This window comes from Chaetodon trifascialis, chromosome 17 (assembly GCF_039877785.1).
Source record: "Chaetodon trifascialis isolate fChaTrf1 chromosome 17, fChaTrf1.hap1, whole genome shotgun sequence".
Classification (NCBI taxonomy): Eukaryota; Metazoa; Chordata; class Actinopteri; order Chaetodontiformes; family Chaetodontidae; genus Chaetodon; species Chaetodon trifascialis.
The window spans coordinates 25,262,721-25,281,853 of NC_092072.1; the positions used below are offsets into that span (position 1 = coordinate 25,262,721).

General features: G+C 40.8%; 1 protein-coding gene across 1 annotated transcript in view; it reads left to right on the top strand.

Annotated features, from left to right (window-relative positions):
* arhgef2a (Rho guanine nucleotide exchange factor (GEF) 2a) overlaps positions 1–19,133 on the top strand; it is a 110,329-nt gene that overhangs the window by 40,768 nt on the left and 50,428 nt on the right. Inside the window, exons 6-11 of the mRNA XM_070985295.1 lie at positions 861–970; positions 1,926–2,069; positions 3,106–3,356; positions 3,855–3,980; positions 5,643–5,760; positions 6,364–6,440. Coding sequence (XP_070841396.1) covers positions 861–970; positions 1,926–2,069; positions 3,106–3,356; positions 3,855–3,980; positions 5,643–5,760; positions 6,364–6,440 — 826 coding nt within the window. The remainder of the gene's footprint in view (positions 1–860; positions 971–1,925; positions 2,070–3,105; positions 3,357–3,854; positions 3,981–5,642; positions 5,761–6,363; positions 6,441–19,133) is intronic.

Below are 19,133 nucleotides of genomic sequence, written 5' to 3' on the forward strand. Positions count from 1 at the left end.
CTTACTGCCTGTTGCACGTCACCTGTTACCGTGTTGCACATGATTTTATGGTTTCATAGAAATTACTCACATTACCTGCACGTACCTCAACTGTTTATACCTCATGCCACTTGCACTATTTACAGGCAGATTCTCTTTACCATTATATCTCGTTTAACTGACTGACTACTATATTGAAGACGCACCTCTGAACATACATGCACAGTATCCTGGTTATTAGTCTTATCCTCATTTGGATCATATTATGTTATAATGTTTGAATGAAATTACTAAGCTGGATACTCATATCCCTGTATAAATGGCTCATGAACAGTGGGTAACATGATTGTCCATGATGCACATCAAAAATGAATCACTTGCTCCATGGTTCACATGCTAACCTTCCACTAAATTTCATTTAGACCAGTATTTTTAAAACCAGTGAACATCATGCAAAGTACATACATGACTGAAAACATTGCTGATGCTTACTTAAGCTTTGATAATAATGTTTTTTGTTTGTTTGTTTGTTTTTTTGTTTTTCATTTTCATTTTATTATTATTTTATTTAGGTCTGTACCTATTTTTTTCTTCTCCCTCAAGATGGTCAAAAAATCAAATATGCAATGCCAAAATACATGAAATGCTGAGGAGTCATTCCACCTTGTATATTCATGCTACATGTGCTGAGGTGGAGCAGGGTTACAAACAGGAGGCTCAGCTGGGTCGCTAATCACTGCCTGCATCATCTCTGTTTGGGGCTGCTACACCAGATCCCAGAGCGTTACAGTTTGTTTTATTACTATAAGACCAATAGTTAGAACACATTAAAACTAATGTGTGTGCGTGTGCGTGCATTCATGCATCTGTTTGTGTTGTAGGCCCCTGAATGATGACACTCCCCTGGGGCTGCGTAGGATCCTGTCCCAGTCCACAGACTCCCTCAGCTTCAGGACCAGAGCTATGTCAGTGGAGTCTCTCACTGATGATGGTATCAGAATATTCAGGCTATACATTGTAGTAAAATAATGTGATGTTAGTTTGTAAACAATCTTTGGATTTACTCTATCCCAGTGTCACAAATATAGTTATTACACCATAAGCTGTTTGCTTTAAAGGACAGTGGATTACACAAACTAACTTGATCATCCTTTCAAAAGTAACAAATAGGTGATTTTAATAAAGTGTTTATTTTGAGGTATAGCAACATCATTGTGACATGCATGCACAGACACGGAGCGGAAAACAAAGCAGAATGACTGAGAGCTCATGGGGAGATCAACAGGAGGACTGAACACTGTGGATGACTTTCCCTGAAAGAGTAAATGTATCCACTGTAAGGTGCAAAACATTGTTTTACCTTGAACAGGCAGCTGTACTTGTAATTCAATTCAATTCAATATTCCTTTATTTGTACCGCAAGGGGACAAACAAGTAATAGAAAGTTAGGTGAGATGGCGGTGTCAAAGTGTCAAAGAAATATAGTTAAGGTAAAAGTACAATATTTCCCTAAAATACGTAGTATAAAATGAAAATACTCAAGAACAATAACCTGTACTTAAGTACAGTACTTCAGTAGATATTACATTCCACCACTGGTGCCTGTAGCCCTGCCAACTCAGCTGTTAATCAAACATGTTCACGGGCCAATCCAGCTCATAGCGCTGGAGAATGAAAGAGCATTTTTGATGTATCACCAAACACATTTTTCTTCTTTCAACAAAATAAAATATTTTTTTTCACTGCAAGCAAGGATGATTAATTGTGTTTCAGCTTGACTTAAAGCTTGACATACTGACCAGTTATTTTTACAACCAGCTTCTTTATACTGTAATAAAGGCACAAGACAAAGATCAAGTTGTCTCCTTAGTATGTAAGTAAAGAGCAATAAAAAAAAAAAATGTCAGTCTGTGATTTTTTTATGCTGATGGAATTTTCTTGTTTAGGAGATATCTTCTATAACTCAGTGTTGGAGGAGATGGAGTTCGAGGGCCAGGACTTTAAGGCTGACTCATGGAGCATGGCGGTGGACAGCAGTTACTTGCAGACACACCGCAAAAATGTCATCAAGAGGCAGGATGTCATCTATGGTAAGAACATCATCCATTTTTAGCAATACTTTATCGTCCTTTTATTTTCTCTCCCATGGAGCAGACATTCAATTTGTTCTCATTAAAATCTCACATGATACTAATTACTGTACTGCTAGCTTTGATGCACATTTTATTTAAAAGAATACCATAAGCATTTCTTCTCATTGCATGTACTGTATGACTTCTACAGTCTGCTGTGTGATTTTTATGTGTGTGTGTGTGTGTGTGTGTGTGTGTGTGTGTGTGTGTGTGTGTGTGTGTGTGTGTGTGTGTGTGTGTGTGTTACCCATGTATTACTCACATAAATCTGTTTACACAATGGGAACTCGCCATATGTGTGGGGACAAAATGCAAGTCCCCATGATGTAAATCATAAAATTTTAGGGTGAAGATTTGGTTTAAAGTTAGGTTTAGGTAAAAGCACAGCACTCTTGGATCTTGGATTGAATAGATATTAAAACCCTTTCGTTTAAAATCAAAATCAAGAGATCCTTCTTAATAAGAATCCTTTAAAAAATTTAAAAAAAAAAATCTGGTTAAAACTATGTTTAAAGATGAAAGGTGGATTTATACAATGGTGCAGGTTGGCAGTGGGAACTTTGTATATTTATCAAAGCCCCCCATCTCTTCAGGGTCTCTGCAGTACCTTCTGGGGTTGTGAAAGGTTAAAAGGGGTTAGTGAGGGCAATAAATGAAAAAAAACAAAAAAAAAACAATTAGGTTAATAGTAAAATAATTAAATAATGGAATAAATAAGTGCAGAAAATAATAATAAAATCCAAAATTTTGGAGAGTAAAATCATATTTTAATAAGATCGAGGGTTAGGGTAATTGGGGTTAGGCAAGTGGTATTTATGGTTGGGGTGTGTCTCTAGGAAATTAATTTAAGTCTATGTAATGTCCCTAAAAGTGATGCAAACCTAATGTGTGTGTGTGTGTGTGTGTGTGTGTGTGTGTGTGTGTGTGTGTGTGTGTGTGTGTGTGTGTGTGTGTGTGTGTGTGTGTTTTCAATGTTGGTATACATCCTTCTTAGAGCTCATTCAGACAGAGTTGCACCACATGCGAACGCTGCATATTATGGAAAGGGTGTTCCGACAGGGCATGCTGGAGGAGCTTCAGCTGGACCCCAGCAGTGTGCATGCCATCTTTCCCTGCTTGGACCAACTGACCAGGATACATTCCCATTTCCTGGCACAACTTCTCCTGCGGCGCAACAGCAGCCTGCAGTCTGGATCCAGCTGCAACTTCACCATTCACCAGCTGGGAGACATACTGCTAGAGCAGGTGACTGCAATGCATTCTCATTTTCACACCAAGAAATGTCCCATTCAGACACAGCATTGGCACAGAACTGGAACCATTGTAATTTTGTGTCATTCTATGGTTTAGAAGTAGTCTACAACTATACAGAAAAACTAGTGTTTTATCAGTAACAACCAGAGGATAACCTGTGACAGTGTCATGAATATTCAGAACATCAGTCCAAAATGAAGGCATGCTCAGAAACCATGGTAAGACTTAAAATGAAGGTACACATATTAACTAGTTGCTCACTAGCATGCATATTAGGAGCATATTTTATCTGTATTAGTCACTATATAGAACTTAGTAATCCATCATTTTGGGGGGTACTGGATTAGGGTTTGTTACTGTCAATAAGTAGTAATTCTGAGTTTGTTAAAGGAAAACTTAGTTCACTTTGGCATAGTAGTTGTAGAATGTGATATTACAGGTCTGAAACACTGCCACTCAAAACAGCTTATGTGTCTGTTTTTCTGCCAGTTCTCAGGCCAGTGTGCAGACGACATGCAGAAGACTTATGCTGAATTCTGTAGTCGCCACTTGAAGGCTGTAAAATTGTACAAGGAACTGCTGGCCAGAGACAAGCGGTTCCAGTGCTTCATACGGGTAAGACCAAACAAAAAATGTAGAACATATTAAAATACACAGCATGCGGTGCATCAGAAATTGAAAATATTATATATAATGTTTATAATTATATATTATAAATGATATCACATATACTTATATAAATATTATAATATATGTATTGTTTTATGTTATATTGTAAATTTGTAAATACATTTGTAAATTATTCCTTATCTTTATTCATTTGTTAACTATAAATTCCACAGCCCCACCAATAAATAATTAAGTCCAGCTGTCTCCAGCAGTGTCTCTGAAAAAAAAAATAAAAAGAAAAAAAGAAAAAAATGTCAGCCACATTTGGAATAAATATGTTATTGTTTCTCTTCTGCTTCTATCCTCTATCTGCTCTGTTTTACTGGACCTTGTCACTGTTTTGACAGAGGTACAACTTAGCCTTTGCCTCATATCGGCGTAGTGATGTTCAAGCATTGTTTTTAAATGCTCAGATCTTTCTCAAGTTTTCTTTACAAAGGTCCAAACCACCTCTGCTTCTGTCATACAATAACTGGAAATTACTCTCCAAAGGAGTTATTTGCTCCAGGAAGCCTCACTGTGGAAGTGATATGCCATATCACCCTTGTCTGGCTGTTGGATCGAGGTTGAAGCCAGAAGACAAATTGAATTTTTGGAGGTGAATTGGTGAGAATGACTGCATTACCAGGAGCCTCTGCAGTAAAAAAGAGCCTACTCTGACCCTTTTTGTAGAGAGCTGTAGAGTTCCTGGTCCAGTCCAGTTTGCTGTGGGCAGCCAGGTATTTGTACTCTTGTACAATCTCCACCATTTTGCTGCTAATGGAAATTGGAGTAGTGGGAGTCCTGGATCTCCTGATATCCACCTCCAGCTCCTTTGTTTTGTTGATGTTGAGCTGTAGGTAGTGCAGCTCACAAAGTCCACAAAACTGTTGACCACCATTTGATACTCCATCACATCCTCCCCCTTGATGCATCCAACAACTGCAGAGTCATCACAGAGCTTCTGTAGATGGCAGGTAAAGGACAGATCAGCACAAACCTGAGTCTCCAAAACAGTGTTCAGACGGCAGAGTGGTGAGTGCTTAAAGGGGGTGGCTTGGCAGAGCCAGTTTGCCAGGGGCTGCACCTGGGCAGCAAGCAGATGGACTTCCGAATGGATAAATTCCAAGATCTGTAGAAGGCCACCGGTAATGGACGAGAACTGCTTGCCGGTGGATGGTCTTGTGGGTAGAATCAGAATCAGGTGATTTCATACCTAACAGATGGTACTCTAAATACTCAGTGTTGCAGACAGGTATGTGTGGCAGGAAGCTTGTTGCTGAGGGGTGGGTGTGGGAGTCATGTCAAAGCTGAAGGAAACACAGGGGGATGCTGGAGGGTAGGAAGAGAACAGCAGGCTCTGGGATCACAGGAAAAACTAACAAGAGAAGAAGTACATTTTAAATCTTTGTTTTTATTGAAGTACAATAGGCAAATCTAAAAGATTTTAACATCTCGATATTGTTACTTTTCTTCTTATTTTTCAAGTTGATTTGTGTTATCTTTCTGTTACTAACAATGGTTGTTTGTATCCTCAAATACAAAAAAATAAATAAATAAAAAATGAAAAAAAGTGACGAACTTACAGCTGCAATAAATTTGTCTGTATGTGTGTCTGTCTGTGGCCAGCGGGTGACTCGAGGACCCTTGCTACGTTGCCACGGTGTTCAGGAATGCATCTTATTGGTGACTCAGCGGATATCCAAGTATCCTGTCCTTATCCAGCGAATTCTGGACAACACCACCGGTGAATCTCCCAAGTCATGGAACATCCAGATAATACTTACTGTACATGTTTACATACAACAAAGTAAAACCAGGAAGCAAGAGGATTGTGTACAGAAAAGATGACAAAAAAGACACTAAGCATATCCACAGCCTTGCATTTGACAGCTTTTAGCAACAAATTTGTGGAATATTCAGATTTTTCAGATATCTGTTTTCCAGCATGGATAAGCCATTGAGTCAGCCATTTTCCTCCTGCTACACTATAACTGTCACCCACTGTTTTAAAAAAGGTATGATGTTGTAATGTCTCAGAACCTTTATCCTGTTTTGGCCAAAATGATCATGATCAATCACAACGCGTGTACACATCGTACTGCTGCACTTAAAATAGTTAGACAGACAGTTAGACTTCTAACAGAAGTTAGAGTTTAGTTTTGTGACAATTTTATATATGATCAACTCCCACAATTCAAAATGTCTCCAAAAGTTAATAGTGGATTCACAGGAGAGATGTTTTGGTCTGTCTATAAACAGATTAATGACTGACTGGTTTCTACATTGTGTCTTTTGCCTTATGTTCTTGTAATTCCAGAATTTTCTTATTTGTTTGTTTCTCTAACAGATGATGAAGAGGAAGCTTCTTCTCTGGCCCAGGCTCTCTTGATGATAAGAGAACTTCTAAGTTCAATAGACCAACAGGTACCAAAGTACTGAGGGAGTATCATATTTACCATAACATAAAATAGTTGTGGCTATTAGCACCTTTCTTTTCTTTTTGAGATCCTTATGACATTCTGTTACATCGGTAATACATTGTATTTAATCTTTCCTTAATTGCGAGACAAAATACAGAAAAGTAACATGACAACACAATGAAAACCGAATCAGAATCAGAATCAGAATCAGAAAAGCTTTATTGCCAAGTACGATTTTACACATACGAGGAATTTGCTTTGGTGAGGTTGGTGCATGACACATCTATTAAAAAGAAGCTATTAGAAAAGTAAAAAATATAACAGTAAGAAAATAATATAAAAATAAGTCAAAGATATAACAATAGTAGAAACTGTAACAGTAAGTAAAAAATTTAACAATAAGAGCGTTAATGTAACGCATATGGTTATGGCAATGTCAATGACAAGCAGAGTCAGAGGTAGAGTGTGAAGAGTGTCGGGGGGGTTCCGGGCCTTGTTAATAAGGAGTGTCTCAAAGAGTTTATGTACGGGGTGGGGGGGATCAGCCACAATCTTTCTTGCACGCCTCAGGGTCCTGGAGGTGTACAGGTCCTGAAGAGACAGAAGATTGCAGCCGATCACCTTCTCTGCAGACCGAATGACATGCTGCCCTTGTCCTTAGCAGTGGCAGCAGTGTACCAGATGGTGATGGAGGAGCTCAGGATGGACTCAATAATGGCTGTGTAGGAGTGCACCATCATTGTCTTTGGCAGACTGAATTTCCTCAGCTGTCATAGGAAGTACATCCTCTGCTGTGCTTTCTTGATGAGGGAGCTGATGTTCGGTTCCCACTTGAGGTCCTGGGAGATGATAATTCCCAGGAAACAGAAACTCCACTGAGGGTGGTGTCGTCCGCAAACTTCAGGAGCTTGACAGACTGGTGACTGGAGGTGTAGCTGTTTGTGTACAGGGATAAGAGCAGAGGAGAAAGAACGCAGCCCTGAGGGGATCCGGTGCTGATGGTCTTAGCGTCGGAGATGTGTTTCCGCAGCTTCACGCACTGTTTCCTGTCAGACAGGAAGTCTGTAATCCACCTGCAGGTGGAGTCAGGCACGCTCAGCTGGGAGAGCTTCTCCTGAAGCAGGGTTGGGATGATGGTGTTAAAGGCAGAACTGAAATCCACAAACAGGATACTAGCATAGGATTCTGCGGAGGAAGAGGTGGAGGGCCAGGTTGACTGCGTCGTCTACAGATCTGTTGGCTCTGTAGGGAAAATGCAGGGGGTCCAGGAGAGGGTTGGTGATGTCTTTGAGGTGTGAGAGCACAAGGCGCTCAAAGGACTTCATGACCACAGAGGTCAGGACGACAGGTCTGAAGTCATTAAGTCCTGCGGTGCTTGGCTTCTTGGGAACTGCGATGATGGTTGAAGACTTGAAGCAGGCCGGCACATAACATGTCTCCAGTGAGGTGTTAAAAATGTCTGTGAACACTGGAGACAGCTGATAAGCGCAGTGCTTCAAGGCGGATGGGGAGACAGAATCCAGCTGCTTTCTGGGGGTTCTGTCTCCTGAAGAGTTTGTTGACGTCCCTCTCATGAATGGAAAGAGTTGTCACTGAGGTGGGTGGGGAGGGTGACGGCGGGTCCTTTAAGGTGGGAATTGGTGGAGGCGACTGGAGCTGGAGCTGTTGGGATGTGTCGTGGGGGATGGTTGCTGGACTGTCCCTTAGTCTTTCAAAGTGGCAGTAGAACTGGCATCAGGTCGTTGGCTAGGCGTCGATCATTGATGGAGTGGGGGGCTTTAGGCTTGTAGTTGGTAATTTGCCTTAGCCCTTTCCAGACAGACGCAGAGTCGTTAGCTGAGAAGTGGTGTTGGGGCTTCTCAGAGTACAGTCGTTTAGCCTCTTTCACTGCCTTACTAAACTTGTACTTCACCTCTTTGAATCTGTCCTTGTCCCCCCTCCTGAAGGCCTCTTCCTTTGCCAACCTTAGCTGTCCGAGTTTGGCTGTGAACCAGGGTTTGTCATTGCTGTAACTCACCCTGGTGCATGATGGAACACAGCAGTTCTCACAGATGCTGATGTAGGACATCACAGCCTCCGTGTACTCATCCAGACTGTTGGTAGCAGTCCTGAACACATCCCAGTCAGTAGAGTCGAAACACACCACTGAGTGGCCGAATGCGGCGTGGGTGAGGGCGTGATAAGCATCCCGGACAGTGATCCAGAATATTCTCCTCTCTGCATTTAATAAACTGTCTGTATTTGGGGAGTTTGTGAGTGAGGTTACCTTGTTAAAGTCGCCAAGGACAATAACTAAAGAATCCGGGTTTGTCTGCTCCACACACAGTATCTGGTCGGCGAGCGTGCGCTGTGCGTCCTGCACGTTAGCCTGCAGTGGGATGTAAACAGCAACCAGAATGAATGAAGCAAACTCACGGGGTGAATAAAAAGGCTTACAGAATGTGAATATGAATATGAAGAAAGATTCCAGGTCAGGAGAACAGTGCTGCTGGATCACTGTCACGTCGTTGCACCAACCACTATTGATGTAGAAACAGATTCCTCCACCTTTAGTTTTGCCGGAAAGTTCTGTGTCTCTGACCGCGCGGAAGAGTTGGAAGCCAGCCAGCTGTAGGGCAGAGTCTGGAATTAATCCACAGGTCCACGTTTCGATGAAGCACAAAACCGCAGATGAGGAAAAGTCCCTGTTTTTATCTGACAGCAGTTGTACACTAGACAATTAACAAAAGTTTAGTCAAAGAACAAGATAATGTTAGTTGTTCAATACTGTATTGATTTGATGTTGGCCAGTGTGTGTGTGTGTATGTGTGTTTGTGCACACTGACTGGAAAGTACCGCTCAGAGGATCTCAAATATTTTACTAAGGTCCACTTAAAGGACATGATTTTTATTACATTATTTTTATTAAAAAATAATATTTCATCAATTAATTATTGTCACATCTCTTTTGATTGGGCCAGCATGAAACAGGCGCAGACAATGCTCAGACAGAACACGCTCTCCAGCAATTAATGTCACCATAAGCACAATGTCAGTGACAGGGGAAAAAGCCACATTAAAATCACATAGGATTGCTGTTAATGACACTGTTACACACAGAAAATGTTACAATTCATAATGTATTGTAGCCTAGTCATAGCACAAGGTAGGGCAGGGTTAGTCCTCAACTGCATTTGTTCAAGGGCCAAAATTTTTCTGTGGGGGCAGGACTCTTACCAAAAAAAAGAAAGAATAAAGAAAAAGAAGGCAGATTAGCCTATTATTATTTAATAATTTAACCTTCTTACAAAAGTAAAGTTATTTGTAAGAGTCTATATCAGTGTGAACAAACCTCTGCCAAGGAGGCAGTCAGTGCTCAATACATAACCCACAGATCAACTATGAATGAGTCCTTGGGCTCTATTTCCGATTCTGCCGCTGGCACGGCACAGGCACGGCGCACATTCAGGTCCGCTTTGCCGATGGGGCGTGGCAGCGCAGGGAGGGGAGAAGGCAAGGAGTGTGGAAAGTTACTGATCATCAGATGTTTTTTGAACTGATGTAACTGCAAATACTCACTTAATGGCAAAGCTGGGCAGCGAAGCGCTCCCTCCTCTCCCGTACGCTCTGCTGCTCTCCCAGTTGACACAGAACATGCAGTTCATCCTCTCTCCTAGAATTCGCCTGGATGAACGAGTCATATGTTGACCCGGGGAAATTGGCTTACACGTTTGTCACCAGGCAATTTGAGTCACAGATCACCAGACATCCCTGTTTCACCTGTGTACATTCGGTCAGATTGAGTGACCATTATGCGTGCCAAACACACTTGCGATGTGGTCAGATAAGATACTGATCAAAATATATAAATTTAGGTCTGACTGTATGTGCTGACTCAGATAGTTGCATTGAATCGTGGTTGTTGCTAATTATTGATCGCAGTGAAATGCCAGACACTGTGGAAAACTGTCTGTGAGGTATTGGTGACGTGGGCGCATGACTGTTGGCTGATTATGCCGACACCTCCCCCTACTGCACTGCAACGCCCATCCTGGCATACCTCTGTGCGCCTCGGTTTACCAAAATACCAAGTGAGCTGTGTGCCTGCCTGCGCTGCAGGCCGCCGCCGGCGGAGTCGAAAATAGAGCCCCTTTTCTCTACTAAAAACTCCTCATCTGGGACCCAATACACAGTTGGCCAATGAAAATGAACTCAAGCGAATTTGTTAGACTCAAAACTGGAGGGGAATGCGGCAGGAATGCGTGACCTGCGAGTCACTAGTTGATCACGGGCTGGGTCCACACCAACAGTATTGGGTATGTTATAGGGTTGTCCCGATCCGATCACCTGATCGGAAATCGGGGTCTATCACGTGACTGCAGACTCGATTGGAACTTGGACGTTATGTCCCGATCAGGTATCGGATAAATATCGGGTATCGAGTCTGTGTCTGTGACAGATGCCACTGAACAGTGCTTGCGCGGAACACGGTAGCACGTAGCAGATTGTTTTGAAGCTGAGGCGTGTGATATGCTGCTACTATGTCGGCTGTGTGGAAATATTTCAAAGTTAACGACGAGAACAATGCAATTGCAAACTGTGAGATATGCAAAATCGGGATCTTGAGAGGTGGGAAGGACAAAGCTGCTTTTAACACCACACACTTGATACGACCCCTCAATACACTGCACTCCAGTTTACAATACGCTGCACTGAGAATACGAGTTAGGAGTGCAGTTACAAAAAGTTCCAAACTGGCCTTGATAACAGTCACTTTTATTTGCTCATTTGTTTGCATTTGATATTTTGATGCTGTAGGGGAACTACCTTAATTTGATGTTGCATTCGTTGATAAAATGACGGGGCACCACCTTCCTCAGCTAAGAAGGACTGCAGAAATTAACTACTATAACGCTGATAAAATACTAACGAATGAACTAACAAAAAACACTCTGAAAATCTGAAGTGTAAACTCTGGATACAGGGATCGTATATATTCAGTTCAAAAGGACACCGTCTAACCAGGATTTAAATTACTTTGCATACTTTGCAGTATGCGCTACTTTTGTATTACTTTAACCAAAATAATTGCAGAAATATGACCATCATTATATATTACGGTTTTATTATGGTATGTAACAATTACACTAGCTACGATTGCCTCAGCATCACCTGGTCTCTATGGCAATGTTAGCTTGCTCATCAGATGTGTTTTTCCTACTTGTATGTCTCACACAACAGATACGCTCTCATTTTCCTCAATACATCTCAGCTGTATTCTAAATGCAAGGTTTATACAAAGAGCTTGCTGTTTTATATTCCAAAATAAAATGTTACTACTAAAATTACTGTTGTTAAGGTCCGGAGTCACCCCTGTACTGTTAGGCTTGGCTCCAATTTATAAGCTACTGGACTCAATGTACAGATCAGGAGACAGGAGTATCAGAAAAATAACCCAAATTTATTTACAATAATAACAAAAAGCGGTAACACTTTACTTGAAGGTACCGTCATAAGAGTGACATGATATTGTCATAAGAGTGACATGACACAGTCATAAACATGTCATAAACATTATGTCAATGTCATTAAACGTTTATGACTGTTGTCATTAAGTGTCATTCGATTTGGTAATGACAAGTTGACATTATTTTGGTTGTCTTCATTATGACAACTTGACATTAATCAAGGTGACATAACCAGAATTTGTCTTTGTCATGACAACTTGACATTAAATTTCTTTGTGATGTCATTATTATGACAACGTGACATTATTCAAAGTGACATTACTAGAAAATGTCTTTGTCATGACAACTTGACATTAAATTTGTTTGAGATGTCCTTATTATGACAACGTGACATTATTCAAAGTGACATTACTAGAAAATGTCTCTGTCACGACAACCTGACATTAACGAAATATCATGAAGGATAAACTGACTGTCATGACATCATTATGACAATGTAATGAAGAAATTCTTTGACCTAAAGTAAAGTGGTAGCATTTTGATCTGTCATTAACATATCATGAAGGATAAACTGACTGTCATGACATCATTATGACAATGTAGGCTAATGAAGAAATTCTTTGACCTCAATTAAAGTGGTAGCATTTTGTGATCTGTCATTATCATAGCATGATGGATAAACTGACTGTCATGACATCATTATGACAATGTAATGAAGAAATTCTTTGACCTAAAGTAAAGTGGTAGCATTTTGATCTGTCATTAACAGACATATTTAAGGGTTTGAGTAAAGATAGCCATGACAAAATCTCCACCTTCACAGAGAGGTGTAGGGAAGCCATAACAGCAGAAATGGCGAGCACGCTGACGCACAAAAAAATGCAGGTGAACTACTGCCGATCACTTACAAAATGACCTAGTCATTAGACAATTAGTCTATAGTTTTTATTGTTGTTCATGTCTTGTTAAGAAACTTTTTTCCAGTATTTGTGTTTGCTTGTTTTGTAGCAATGTTGCAGTTATTGCAGGCCCAGAAGTCACAATGTATGCCAGCAATAGCTGGTTAAGTTTGATTTGAGTCATTAGACCTCTAGATTTTGAGTTAATTTTGATATTGTTGATAGATACTGGTCAGGAGCAGCAAAGCATTCTGTAAGGGTGAACAAAAGCAGCTTTTACCCATTAGTTCGAGTAAAAATGGTAAGGGAAATACATGCAACATGTTAATGGTCAGTAATTATGACATGAGTGTTGAGCAGAAGAGGTTTCTAAGCACATTGTAACGTGTATAGTATAATGTTGTGACCTTGTGTCGTGATAATGATGATGACAGCCAGTTCATATGTTCATGAGAAAATAAAATTGTCAATGATATTATAATAAAAACATTGTTATAATGATGTCATAACAGTCAGTTTATCCTTCATGATATGTTAATGACAGATCAAAATGCTACCACTTTACTTTAGGTCAAAGAATTTCTTCATTACATTGTCATAATGATGTCATGACAGTCAGTTTATCCTTCATGATATGTTAATGACAGATCAAAATGCTACCACTTTACTTGAGGTCAAAGAATTTTGTCATTACATTGTGATAATGATGTCATGACAGTCAGTTTTTGGTATTCTGTCAAACATCAATGACCAAGTGCTAGAATTGGTCTTTAACCTTGCACAGCATTTTTCTATTTTCTAGTAATGTCACTTTGAATAATGTCACGTTGTCATAATAAGGTGTAGGGGAACTACCTTAATATGATGTTGCATTCGTTGATAAAATGATGGGGCACCACCTTCCTCAGCTAAGAAGGATTGCAGAAATTAACTGCTATAACTAACAGTAAACCAGTCTGATAACCTGAAGTGTAAATTCTGGATACAGGGATCGTAGATATTCAGTTCAAAAGGACACCGTCTAACCAGGATTTAAATCAAAATATCATTTATTAAGCAGAATTATGGATAATGAGTGATATATCATGAATAATACGACAGAAGATATGAGGTGATATGACAGAACACACAAGAAACTTATGGCAACACAATGGTAAATAAGTTGGCGATAGTGAGAAGTAGTTGAAAGGGAATAATGGGGACGTGAACGTAGAGTTAATGGATTAAACGATTAATGGAGAGAATTTGGACGAACTGACCGTCTCTTAACCTCACGGACCAACTCTTATTCAAACCTGCTCAGCGTGGTACTTGATTGCTGGTGTCCCGTGAGTTCTGCTCCGAACTAACTCGAAGACGTTCCAGATGTTCGTCTGTGGCTCGGTCTGTTTGGTGGTCCGGTGGAAGGCCCAGGCACACCAAGGTGAAGAGCTGATGCTGAATGGTGACGTCTCTGGAACTGGTTCTATGGTGTCGGTTACAGATGAGGGACGGCTCCAGATGGTTGTTAGCCGGACCAAGGATCAACAGCTGGCCGCAGGGTTTGGTTCGGTTGCGTCCGTGACGGATTATTTTAGACTGATAGTACAAATTAAGAGTCTCTTCGATGGCCGGTCGAAGAAGGCTACAAAATTAGCATTAATTGCCTAAATTTACTGATGTTAAAACAAAACGTTTGGCTAAAAAAAGGTTAACTTGAAAGCTTACGGCAAATCATAAGAATACGTCACCTGAAGATAACTTACGCTACTCAGGATGGCTTTGAGTCGCTCGAAGACGAAAAACTTAAAGAGCAAAATGACTGTGCAAAACTTAAGACAAAGAAGAAAGGAAAAAGAATTCAGCTGAGAGTAACTAGACGTAGAAAGAAGAAAAATAAAAACAGAACTAAGACATAATGTAACATAACTTAAGACAAGACTGAGTAACACGCACTGAATTTTCGCTGCATCCGCAGCTGTTTAAATCTCGCTCCGGGGCGGGCTTAATCATTAGACCGTCCTTCGCGAGGGATGCTTCGTTGACGCGCAATTTCATTTTTTACGAGGCGAGGAGTAACTAATGAGTTACATGAGGGCTCATCTGCTTCTCACTATGGTCAATCACATATAATTTCAGTGACAAATTTTCAATGACATTTCAACATTGTTCATAATACACATTAGGCCACTCTTATGGGTGGATGAAAATTCTTCAACAATAATCAAGACAACAGTTCCTAACGCTCATTATAATATGACAACATTTAACCATGGTAAGACGACAATTTCAAATATTCATTGGCATACATATATATATGATTGTTCAAGGGACAATTATCATATTATATCAATAAAATTATAGTGAGGTGGACTACATTTGCCCGAAATGATTATCATCCTTATGATTATTCCTTAATAAAAGTCTCATAAAGCACAATCAACTTCAAACCCTACGAACCGTTAGATGGTAGGAAGGCTCCATGGCAGAGCCTCAGGCAAATCTTAAAATAAGGTTAGATTCACAGCTTTGTCATTTACAAACCTAAGGACATGAGAGAACATGGGCATTATGCAGATCATGGGTTTAGTCATGTGAATATATCCAGCGTTGAGTCAGACAGAGATGCAATTGTCCGGGTATACCAAGAAACAAAGTCCTCCGACTTACAAAAAGTTCATTTCAAGGTTGGCTAATTTGCAACCCATCAGCAGACTCGGTTTGTGGATTCAGTTGAAACCTGGCCTTTGTTCTTCCCAGCCGGCTTTATTGTATTGAGTCCTTGGGCTATTGGGGGAGTAATTAGCATTGAGTGGGACATCCTGGGTAGGAGATAGGCGTTGACCTTTTGGCTCTCTTCCTTCAACGTGCGAGAAGAGTAGTTTACTGAGCCAGACATCCTGTCTCTCTTCGAAATCAGATTGCATTATAGGTAAACCAGATGGTCTATAATTCAATCAGTTGGCGGGTTTACACCTCCATTTCTCTTGAGTATTGCCAAAAAGGAGGGAAAGAAGGGGTCAGTTGGTGGCTAGTTCTGCTACAAAGGACATCTCAAACAAATTTAATGTCAAGTTGTCATGACAAAGACATTTTCTAGTAATGTCACTTTGAATAATGTCACGTTGTCATAATAAGGACATCGCAAACAAATTTAATGTCAAGTTGTCATGACAAAGACAAATTCTGGTTATGTCACCTTGATTAATGTCAAGTTGTCATAATGAAGACAACCAAAATAATGTCAATTTGTCATTACCAAATCGAATGACACTTAATGACAACAGTCATAAACGTTTAATGACATTGACATAATGTTTATGACATGTTTATGACTGTGTCATGTCACTCTTATGACAATGTCATGTCACTCTTATGACGGTACCGTCAAGTAAAGTGTTACCCAAAAAGCGCACTAATAAGGAATGGAAACAAGAAACACAAAGCGCATTTTGAAGGAGTGGGAACGATAACCAAAAATGCACTCAATGAGTGGACAGAGAAACAAAAGGCACACTTTGCGAGTGGAACGAACAATTCTCCACGTGGGAGGCTGAGGCTGGGCAAAGGCTGAATGTGGCTGGTAGGCACTGTGAACAGACAGAGCACAGGTGAGGCAAAAGAAAAATGCCACTGACAAAATACTGAGATCGCAACTAGGCAATGACTGGAAGTACTCCCTGGGCACGGTTCTGGAAAACTCATGGGAGAGATCAGGATAATCCAGCAACCACTTTAGCTCAGTGTCTTCCTTAAATACCTGAGCTCCAATCAGGCTCATGCACTCCAGGTGCGCTGCCGGAGATGTGGGGCCAGCTGAGTGCAGGGAAGCACCCAGTTGAGACAGACAGAGGAACAGAAAGACAAACACATAACACTAGGGAAAAGGGAAACAGAGAACACTGGGAGCAGACAGACGTAGCAGATCCTCACATGTACAGGAAGTACTGAATCGTTTAAAGGGTCTGATCCTCAGACGTACACATCTGACGTCTATTATCCTAATAGGGTACAACTGAGGACTGTTTAAGCTGGTGACGAGGGGACACATGTAGCTTCCAACTGCCTATGTCTCGGTGCCCACCCTGTGTCCTCGTATACTTCACCTAACTGAATAGCCTCTCGTCAGAAATAGTTAACAGCCACACCCAATGTCTAGGACAAAGAGGTAGTACCACACTTTGTCCCTCACTTGGAGCTCTCCATGTGACTCTTTTTGGTCATAATAGGCTTCAGAGTGCATCAGAGAATGAACAAGAAAGCCCAGGACGACAAAGGATAGATGGGCATGAGAAAGATGTGTGACACTTGGAGTGTGTTCAAGAGCCATGGCGAAGAGGAGAGGAACCACATGCTCAGAAAGAAAGAAGACAAGGTTATGAATTGCAGGATACTGCGCTTGGATGGGCAAGAGGTCGTTGGTGAAAGCAGATGTGGCAGAAGCAATGGGGCTTGGTCCTGCAACAGTAGCAGAGACCATCGGTTGAGGCGGAGTGACAATGCAGACATTGGGTCGGGAGGGTGGGGAAAAAGGTCCGGTTTAAAGTTATCAGGGTCAGGGGGAGTTCTTCCTCAACCCCTGTCAGTGACCAAAGGACGTTGTGGACTGTATCCACTGGAGTGTCCAGTCCAACCAGTACATCGCTGCAGACATAGATATTGTGTGGCAGATTGTGGCATGTCTTTTGGTCGCAAATTTGGTTAGGGTCAGCAAGCATAGACTTGATGACTGATGATCCCAAATTTTGAATTGAATACAATGATCAAATTGTAAGTGCCAGTTAACCTGACTAAGAAAGGAAATGATGAAATGAGTAATTTGAATTTAAAAGATATTAAATAAGAAAAATGTGATACAGTTAAGTTAATACAGCTCACAATATCATTAATTGCATACAAAAATTGAATAAGAGCATCCACAAGAGGGAGGTATTATGTTTCTGTCTTTCTTAAATAGTTAACCTCACACTGTGGTTATCTTTACACACAGTAGAAGAAGACAAGGGTTCAATACACTGAAATTGCTAAGGGTGGCGCTGGAGAGTTACAAGGGGGTCAATGCTCTGAACAAGCGGCAAACAAAGGAGGTGGGCGCATTTCAATTCAATTCAATGCAATATTCCTTTATTCGTCCCACAAGGGGAAATTCCAGTTTCACAGCAGCACCAATAAAGTGGATAGAGTGGTAAAAGACAAGTGCATGCATGTTTAGGGGTTAGCTGTTCTGGCTAACTGATGTCAGTAGGGTTCCAGCACTCACAAACTTTACATTGGCAGATACAAACAAGCAACAGCAGTTTCCAACACACAGTCAACTCTTACTATCAGAAACCTTAGAGAGAATGTTAACCACGTTTGATTCAGCTGTCTATTCTCCAATTTCCACACACTCTCAAGTTAACTTTAGCTTCTTAGCAACGGGTTAACGAGTAATGTCTGGATAATGGATCTATGGCTGCTCAACAGGCGCTGTAACAAGTTAAGATTCAACAAGATAAAATAAGCACGGTGGCTTTTCTTTAATTCTCTTTTCAACACAGGTCCGTTCGGACACTCAAATCAGCACTTCGGCTCAGCCAGATTCACTGGACTGTAATCAGATCGCTATTACAATCAATCAATGAGAGTTCACTCTTGTATCGGCAGTTAATCGCATTCACCAAACTAGCAGTCGTTTCTTTTGAAAGAGTCTACACCCTCACTGCGGTCAGCAGCCATCCCGTATCAGGGAGCTAATCTGATACAAAGACACGGAGGTTCTGTAATAATCCAAACTTGCTGGAATCTCACAGCCAAGCCGAACTAAGATAGGACACATCTATAACCCTGGAGCATGACAGCAGTTATAATGTGCCAATAGGCCTTTCATTCAGAGCTCAAAATATCATCAGGATGTGGTTAACTCACACTTAAAGATAAAAACACATATATTGCTTGTACACAGGTTGAAATGCTCTCACACAAAGTCACAGTTCACCAAAGCAGCACACAAGCCACAACTACACCAAAGCAGCGCACATAAGATTCTCAGTTGAGGTTCAGCACAGATACGATACGATGAAGCCTTAATTACTGAATAAAACAATTTAAATCAGCGTCACATGGGGCACCAGAATATGTAGGGGAATCAGCTTAATTTAATGTTACATTTGTTAATGAAATACCAAGGGCACCAACCTTCCTCAGCTTAGAAGGATTTTGTTGATTAAATTTTGTAATGCTGATATAATGCTAACGAATGAACCAACAGTAGATCAGTCTGATAATCTGAAGCGTAAACTCTTCATACAGGGATCGTTTATATCCAGCTCAAAAGGACACCGTCTTACCACAACTTGAATGTAAAATCTTATTTATTAAACACAATGGGGA